General features: G+C 37.8%; 2 protein-coding genes across 4 annotated transcripts in view; one reads left to right on the forward strand and one right to left on the reverse strand.

Moving 5' to 3' along the window:
* Positions 1–9,492, forward strand: part of LOC106104198 — a 37,351-nt gene extending 27,859 nt beyond the window's left edge. The window contains exons 3-11 of the mRNA XM_013284159.1: positions 4,061–4,515; positions 4,600–4,760; positions 5,228–5,429; positions 6,899–6,993; positions 7,072–7,313; positions 7,416–7,660; positions 7,732–7,981; positions 8,062–8,232; positions 8,347–9,492. Coding sequence (XP_013139613.1) covers positions 4,064–4,515; positions 4,600–4,760; positions 5,228–5,429; positions 6,899–6,993; positions 7,072–7,313; positions 7,416–7,660; positions 7,732–7,981; positions 8,062–8,232; positions 8,347–8,847 — 2,319 coding nt within the window. The 5' untranslated portion in view covers positions 4,061–4,063 and the 3' untranslated portion in view covers positions 8,848–9,492. The remainder of the gene's footprint in view (positions 1–4,060; positions 4,516–4,599; positions 4,761–5,227; positions 5,430–6,898; positions 6,994–7,071; positions 7,314–7,415; positions 7,661–7,731; positions 7,982–8,061; positions 8,233–8,346) is intronic.
* Positions 1–9,610, reverse strand: part of LOC106104199 (autophagy-related protein 16-1) — a 121,740-nt gene that overhangs the window by 97,842 nt on the left and 14,288 nt on the right. The gene's annotated exons all lie outside the window — the stretch shown is intronic.

The raw sequence follows: 9,610 nt of genomic DNA on the forward strand, positions 1-9,610 counted from the left end.
CGCATTCAGACGCCGCGGACAGTCGTCAATAAAGAAACTAAATTACAGCATTTAGTCAATGGTCTTTTATTCAGTACAATGATTAAACGCGGAGAAATTCAGTCAAAATTGTACGTTCGTAGAGCGAAATCGCACGTTTCAGTCTGCACCTGTAGTTAGTAGTCCCTCTAAACGCGATTGATGACTTTTTTGCTATTCAAACGAGCATTGGATGTACAATTTGCTAAAATTAAGCGGAAATATTGATATTAAAGATTCTTCTATGTATTGGTTGATATGGAAACACCTAAATATAACAATGCTCCAAACATGTAAAAAGTTATTTATAAAGATTATGTTAACTAACACAAACTATTAAGAAGAAAGACTGTGATAATTCGAAATTGAAAAATGTGGATCAAACATTATGTTAACATGAGCGCTACAAATGTATGAAATAGAAGTAAGTACAAGATTAACTGCAGCCGCAACTTTATTAATAAAGCAACAAAATAGATATTCGATAAGAAAATAACAATTTAAAATAAATAAATCACGATGAAAGCGATGGTATTCCACCTGCCCGATGGAATGCGGGGCCGTGCTCGGAGCCACTCTGCGGAAAGTGGTTTGATTCTTTAAATCGCTGCAGCCCTATCTCAGTTCTGCGGCGCTTGCGGTGACTGAGAGTAAAAGCCAGCACAATGTTGTATATCTGTATTACCCATTAAGACCTTCGCGATTAGATCGAGTTACTTGATAACAAGTCGTTTACAGGCCAAAGCTTGTCCTTAATACGGCAAACTAGATTAGCTATCGGAATGCTTACTTGAATTACGACTTAGTTTGTTTATTTGCGATAGAGGAAATTAATAAATTAATTTTCTAACGAAATGATTAGGGTTTCCTTTTCGATTGCATCCGAGCAATACGCTTTACTTTAAGATCAAAATGACTAATGATAATCTGGTGTCTAGGTTGTTCTTAACAGTTCGTAATTAGTATGCAGATCATTGCGTAGGAGGTAGAGAAAATTGGCAACGTTTTGAACGAGGCTAGAGAAATCGCGATTCTCTCATTAATGTAAATCTCCGACGTGCAAACTCTAAGCCAGCAGCCTAACACACTGACCCCGTCGGTGTCGGCAATCGCAACTAGGAAAACCAGTGTGCATCGTATTCAAATGAATTTACTTATTAAGGTATGCAAACTCTGACCCTTATATTTGTATTTCAAATACCTTATGTTTAATGTGAGTAAAGTTAGATACTAAAGATCCTATCTTATTAATGAATGTTGAGGTTTATTTCCGGAATAAGATTATAAAGATGTAAAATTTGACATTTCCAAAGCATAGTAACAATAATAATTACCAGAACAAGAAGTCGTTTATAAATTAGCATATAACTAAATGTGTAAACCAACAATAACAATATATCATTGTAAGCAATAGCATCTTTGTAGTTCAAATATAGAGTCCATACAATGAACAGAATTGACACCTGATCGTGAACGTCCGCCTCGTGCAGTCGATCGGGCGCAGTCCCATGTCATGTCAAGCCATACGGAAGTCGCCGCGAACCATTGGAAAGCGACACAACAAATTACTATTTCATTCAATGGAAATACGTGAAGTGCAATCGTAACTCCGGTAGATATAAATGCTTCAATTCATACGCGTCTAATAGTATACCGACGAACGTGTGAAGCTTTTAGAAATTTCTCTTGGGTATTGACGGCAGTGTCAATTTATTCATAGGTCAGTTGCAGATATGATTTTACGGTCAGTCGGGTCGTTTTTAGTATGCTACAAGTCGTTACGAATAGACATTAACCGCGAGTTGGATGAGTAATAGAAATTTGCTTTCGGGCAGACATAATGTCTATGTTAATAGAAGTTAGTAGTCTGGTACAAAGTTTAACAACAAGGCCATATACTTTCCCAGAGTATAGTAAAACAGCAATGTAGGTCTCTCGATCGGTAGAAGAAATCAAAGCCGTCACCATAGTGTGCCAACAAGTACCGGTACAGAGGGAATCGTAAACAGCAGGTTAAAGGCATCCGGCTCATTGAATGCGCTGACCTCATCTGATCGGGACTTGAACGAATTGAACGTGATCGCAAATTCGACCAAGATACTTCCATTAAATGAACACATTACCGAAAAATCACACACGTTTACACACATACAAGCCATAAGAACAATCACAGTTAAATTTCTTTCCAAGTGTAAGATAACTTTTTGTATAATATTATCGAATTTACGAAGCATGTAAAATTACATTTAATAGAAAATCCGAAGCTCATGTTTAACTTATAAATAAAACAAAAAGCCATGGATTTACAAATGTAAAAAAGCGTTAGTGAAATTTCACACACAATAAGCAAGGAACGTGCAATAAATAGAATAAATCGTGCAATAATGTTGAGTTCATTAATGAGCGCCGCAGCGATATTGGTCTAATCTCGTATGACTATCGCCATCTTTCCATAGCGCAAAGTCACGTCCTACTTTAAGGAAGCAACGCGCCATGTCGCTGTCGCACGACCTTCCAATACAGGTCATCGTGTTATTGTAAAGACTATTAATATCGAGATTAACCTAGATCGCCAACACAATAAGCTTTTAAGGTGTAAAACAAATTTCATTGTACAAACAACGCGGTTCTTTGTTTACCTAATAAAGCTTATATTCCTTTTACTTTTTTGCAAAATGATAAGAGGTCAAACGTTCTTTATTAACCCGTGACCAATTTCATTGTAGATTATTGTAGTGTACCGGCTTGTTCAGGGCTTGTTCCGGAAGATTTATATCACAAATGTCCGACTTGCCCATTACTTTAAAACTTATTTTGATTTATTAACTTATTAGGTGTTTAAAGAACAAGGAGTACTCGAGCAATAGTATTATAACATTGAATTTGAAATTTATTTTTGTCTTACATTTGTACTTGAATATTTCCACTGTGCTAATAAATGTCTAAATGAAAATGTAATACTTTATGCTAAATCCTTTGCATCTTCTATATACTACTTTAAAAAAAATCGCATAAAGTTGTATTTGAATCGAATAAAAACTAAATAGACGTGTTAATCAATTTTCTTAATGGACGTGCATATCAAATCGCACTGCAACTTGCAAAAATCGAATTAAACTGTAATGGTTCACTTTATTGTAATGTGCTAACATCATGATCGAACTTATGCACGATTTTGGTGTTTTCCAATTGTATAATAATATGATTAATGCTCGCTTAGCTATTTACAACAAGACATAATATCCGTATATTGCTTTCGTTCATTTTATCGCATCGGCCAGGAGATGGCGCCCCGATAGAAATCGATCAGGGCAACTTCATCACCGCTATTCATCTTCGCCCGGAAGTCAATTTTCGATTCGTGATTGAGTCGATCAGTATAGTAACTTTATTAAATAAGCTTTTTGAGTGACATTATAATGATAAAGTAAAATTACAAAAGGCGTAATAAGTGATGGATAGATGTCGTTCAGCGGTAACAATATACAATTTATTCGGCGTGAGGCGTAGCCGAGATGTATTTTTAAAATAAAATTGCTAAGAGTAATACCGTTGACCGCGAAGTGGACGAAGCGATGAGATGGGCACCGTTATAGACATTGTGTATAGAACGTGAGCGTATCGTAATGCAGCTCGCTACCGGCCGCAAGCATATTGTTTGTCCGGATCGATAAAAACTATTAAAGAACTAATACGATGTCGCTACACGACTTTTTCACAAATACCAATTTCATGAGGTGACTGTTCTCTAAATTTATTTCAAAGAAAATAATTCGATGCAAACGATTTATAACTAGTTGATAGGAAACTTTTAATAGGATACACGAACTGAATAAAGGTATTGCAATTAAAAAAATTACATGAAAATTTAAGCTTTTATGACCGTGTTACATTAATATTTACTACCCTAAGGTTAGGGGGTTTCATTAACATTGTTTTAATTTTTATAAGAATTGTATAAATAACATTGGTTTAAAAGTTAAACGCGATGACAGAGTAGCAGCAACAGTTTTGTAACACATTTTTATTTTCCTTGTTACAGTTGATGAAGAAAAGGTCCATCTCAGATAACACCATGCGGATTATATTTAGTTTATTGATAGTGGTGTGTGCGGCCAATGCTGCAAAGAAATTCGAGGGAACATTGAGGTCAGCGGCTGATGCCCCACCTCAAGATAACATTGCTGTAGAATCTGCATCACCAGAGCCCGCTGTGGTTAATGCACCTCAAGAATACAAGAACCAAGAAGCACCACCTCCTCCTCCACCTAAACCCGAAGCTGCCGAAACTGCTGAAACAGCTGACTCGGCTGACACAGCAGACACACCGGACGAAGCGGATGAAGTAGAAGAGCCGCAACAACCTGCTACTGCCCCAGAAACAGCAGCGGGCGGCGTTCCACCTTCAGCACCCAGTGGTATCTCAGCCCCGTCTGCACCTGCAAACTCGCTAGAAGAATGTGACCCGGAAATGATTGGATTCGAACTCGTTACCGGGTAAATATGAATGCTTCAGCAATTTGTTAACTTGAATATTTCGTACTTTAATATGATTTTAAACATATTTTCTTTTTTTCACAGATACGTGTTTTCGGCACCATCTCATATTCTTGATGATATCCCTGGAACCCTCATGCTGACAGATTGCTTGGAACAATGCCAGGCCAACGATACATGTCGCGCTGTCAACTATGAAACCGGTCTATGCGTACTATTTAGTTCAGATGCCGACCAATTGCCAGGTAGGTCATAAATTCCTCACTTCAAAATGATATCACAAATAAGAGCTTCTCTCACAACACCCCTTTACTTTAATGCGGTAGCAACTTACAATAGCTTTACAAGTCAACTAACCAATAATAGACAGGTTTTTTTTTTATTATTTAAAGAATAATTTAAATACCGGCATGACTTTGCTTCATTGAAACAAGATAGTAAAAAACAGACTCGATGAGTATTGATGTTATAAAGCATATTCCTTGACCCGATTCCTGACGCCATCATAAAAAATCTGAATGATGATGATTAATATTGCGCGACCCGCTTTGAATTATAGGTTCACTTTTTCTTATGATGAATCAGCAAAATTTGAAATGAAAGTAATACAAGATGTTTAATAAAATGTACGCATATTAGTATTTAATATATACCAAATAATTCTTCCGAGTAAGCTTGACGTGGACTTCATAAAACATTTTTTTGTCAACAGGAGCATTAACAAAGTCACAATTCCCCGTCTTCACGATCTACGCACAAAAGTCTTGCCTGGGCGTACGACCATGTGAGCGCGCGTGGTGCTTTGATAGAGTTCGCGGTTATCATCTTAAGGGAAGAGGCAAGAGGACACATACTGTTGGATCGAGGCAAATGTGCTTGGACCTATGTCTTGGCGAAAATGAATTCGTATGCAGGTACGTAATACTGAATAAGAACTTCCACATGCCCAAATCGACGTGGTCATGTGCTTCATTAACAATCTCTTCATGATAATTATTTAAAAAAGTAGTCTGGTTAATCTGTCCCAGTGTTATATAAAAGGTTTTATATAAGCAGCTAATTTATATTGTTAAACTCTTTAAGGTTGCCGCTAATTGATGCAATGCATGCATTTGCAAACAAAACGTCACAGAATGTTTTAATAGCTAATTGGTGATCTGGAGTTATTTAAGTGCAATTGCCGACAGTTCTGGTTAAATAGCACAACCATTCAAGACAAATACCTATTTTGTTAATTAAAACTTAATAAAATCAAAACAATGTCAAGGAAAAACAACTCTTATTATGGTTTCCCTGCATAAGGACTGAAAATAATTCAACGAAATGTTCTGTAGCTTCCTAATAACTGTAACCTAAGTTTTTACTACAAATAATCGGACAGCTTCTAACGTTTTAGATAAGATAACTAAGCAGTTCAATTTCAATTAAAAGTATCTCTAGCCAGCGTAAATGCAATAAAATAGATCGAATGGATAGCCAAACTACAGAGAGATAAGACTTTAAGATAGAACGATCTTGTTTGCTCGTTTAAACTGTGTTAGTAATAGGGTAATACTTAGGGAGGGCCGTTCGGCACGCGTACCGTTGGTGCAAATCGTCGTATCTCCATTGAGGCTGGCGAACGCCCAAGCGCACCCCGGGCGGCGCATCGCGATCTTCCATAGTCACGACATTTGGCAAATATTCCCCGACGTGGCGAACGATATGCGGCACGGTGTGGGAGCGCTATGCCCTATCACTTCCTACTTTCACAATACAATAACTACTAAATCACAAATTCACAGCTCCGCAACATCATGCATTTCGTGTACACATAAATAATAATATAAATTTGAAGTAAATCAATTTAAAAGGTATATGGTGATAAAAACAACTTAAATTATTATAACAGAAATATGTAAATTTAAACCATATTAGGAATGCAATGTATTGGATATTGATGCCTGATGTACCAGTATAATTCAAATAAATCAGTTTTATTTCAACGTCAAGCAAATAAAAATCAAAATTTACAACAACTAAAGTCGATGTTAAATAAAATATGGCGACTAAAATGTTCAATATATTATATGAAAAGGCCTAAAGAATAAGCAAGACGCTCTCGACTATAAAGCTGAAAACCACTTAAAATAAACGTCTCTCGGTAATAGCGACGAGCAGTTTTGTAGGACTAAAAAGGGAAACATAACTAAAAGTAAAAGCATTAAATGTCTCAGACAAGAAATACAGTGAGATTACTTGCATTGCAGTTAATATTAAAGAATGTTAAGTCACTAAATGGGAATACTAGGAGTTGAAGATTTATTTCGATATTCATTATTTTAATTGTGAACATGGAACGTCAGTCATTAATATTCAGAGTATTAAAAACATTTTTTTTTAGATCAGCAAACTACAATAACAAAACCGGAGAGTGTGTTCTATCTAACATGGATCGAATCACTTTGGCTGGCACTAATTCATTCCAACCTAACGAAGGTAAATATGATTGACTACCAATGGATTTAAATGTTTAATTTAGAAAGCATGGTTGTGTAACGATGAACTCTTTTACAGACACTGACTATTTGGAAAACAATTGTGTGGAGGAACCAACCAAATTGTGCGAGTTTAAGAAAATGGGAGGACGCATATTGAAAACAGTCGATTCTGTATATCAAGATGTCCAAACAATCGAAGAATGCCGAGAATTATGTCTAAACTCGCCTTTCCGTTGTCACTCCTACGACCATGGGGATACCGGTGACCATGTATGCCGTCTTTCTCACCATTCACGTGCTACACTTGCCGACATTCAGGTATTTTTATTGATCTAGCAACGTCTTATTTATTAAAATTGAAAATCCCGTGTATATAATATATTATTTATACATGTAATATAATATATTATTTATAAACAGGATCCTTATTTGGAAGTTCCTGAAGCGGCTACGTATGAATTGTCCTCGTGCTACAATGTTTCCATCGACTGTCGTGCAGGGGATATGGTAGCTCGAATTCAGACATCGAAACTTTTCGACGGTAAAATTTATGCCAAAGGTAGCCCGAACTCCTGTGTGGTTGATGTCAAGCAAAGCCTCGAGTTTGAATTACATATGGGATACGATAACATCGAGTGCAATGTGAAGCAAAACGGTCTTGGAAGGTAAAAATTAACATATTCATGAAAGATAACTTATAAAATGTAACTCGTTTAACACAAAATCTCTCCTGCAGATATTTAAATGATGTCGTCATTCAACATCACGATACTATCGTCACATCTTCCGATCTTGGTCTAGCTGTCACATGCCAATACGATTTGACTAACAAAACCGTTGCAAATGAAGTCGATCTCGGAATTCACGGTGATATTCACACTGGTCTGTCTGAAGAAGTTATTGTTGACTCACCTAACGTTGCTATGAGAATTACCGACAGGAACGGAGACGACACAATTGCTTCTGCCGAAGTTGGAGATCCTTTGGTATGTAATTTGTTCATACAAAAAATCACTACCAAGTTTTCTATATAAACAGCAATTAAACTAAAACAATTTTATTTCAGGCACTCCGTTTCGAGATCATGGACCAGAACTCTCCCTTCGAAATTTTTGTGCGGGAACTGGTTGCTATGGACGGCGTCGACTCAAGCGAAATTACTCTTATCGACAGCGATGGTTGCCCAACGGATCACTTCATTATGGGACCCTTGTTCAAATCTGCACCAAGCGGAAAGGTATATATTTTAAGTTTTATCATATTGGAATTAAGTTATAGGAATATGTAAAATCATCGGATGGCATTATTACCAGTCCAATAAATAGTGTGATCAATTCTTTTTAATTTTCAGATGCTGTTATCACACTTCGACGCATTCAAGTTCCCCTCCTCGGAAGTTGTTCAATTCCGTGCATTGGTAACGCCTTGTATGCCAACTTGTGAGCCAGTTCAGTGCGATGGTGGACCCAATGAACTCCGATCGGTCATGTCGTACGGTCGCAGGAAGAGGCGTTCCACCCCGGCTTCTCCACAAGAAAAAATGCTTCTCGTCCAAAATATTCAAGTCACCGACAAATTTGGATTCGACAAGCAACGTGCCAAGAACACTACTGAAGATTCAGTATATGTAAGGGAGACTGACGTTACTTGCGTTAATGCAGCGGGAGCCATGTTAGCAGCGGCAGCGTTCTTAGCAGCTCAGTTGGTCGTACTCGCCGCATGGACTTGCAGCTGGCAACGACGCCGCGCCGCGGCTAAGGCAGCCGAGCTTCTTCCCGGACCCAACGCGCCATCGGCACTTTGCAAAGTTTATGACCCCAGCTTTTCTCGTGCGCACCAGAGGCACTTTTGAATAGCTAAGGCATGTCGACGTGAGCTGCGTCCGCAATAATAGTTATATTACGTTAGTGTAAGAGCCCCCGTCGAGTCCTAGCTCTGAAAGATGATATTTGTTGTCTTTCATGTAGCCTAAGACAAAGATAGCGGTTTAAATGGTAGTGTCTGAGCGCTACCGCAGCACGTGCTACGTACGAGCAGGAGTTGCGGTTGGCGCGGCACGGAGGCGGGGACGACCACATGGGTGTGCGCGAATGAGGATGGATGTAAGGCTCAACATGTAACATGTATTTTGATTGATATTTGTGTAGAAGGTCGCCCGCTTGTCCCCATCTCCGGAGTTGCAGATGGGACGCAGCCGTGAGTCGTTATCAAGATCACGTCGCTCATTCGTTCACTTTACGCTCGGTCATCTTTGTTGAGGTCCGAGGGCGTATTGTACCATATTTTAAACTAGCATAAGCCTGATTTAATATACAGTAGGATTAAGTCGAAAGTAAAATTTCAGTACCTTTTAAGTAGATAACCGAACGTGCGACCTAAGTCAAGAAGCGATGGATTGACGGCCGTCCCAACATCGTAATTTATTCAATCTAGCATAGTTTCTTTATTACTTATTTATATTTGAAATCTATTATATTTATAAATTAAAATACTAAAATACACGAAAACTAAGACAAGTCGTTTTCGGCTTAGACCTAATAAAGTATTTTTACACGATACTAGTGCCTTACTCAATTTAAATGATGATGGAATTCAAAAATGTAATTGATTTTTTT

Source organism: Papilio polytes, unplaced genomic scaffold (genome assembly GCF_000836215.1).
Source record: "Papilio polytes unplaced genomic scaffold, Ppol_1.0 DF823691.1, whole genome shotgun sequence".
NCBI lineage: Eukaryota > Metazoa > Arthropoda > Insecta > Lepidoptera > Papilionidae > Papilio > Papilio polytes.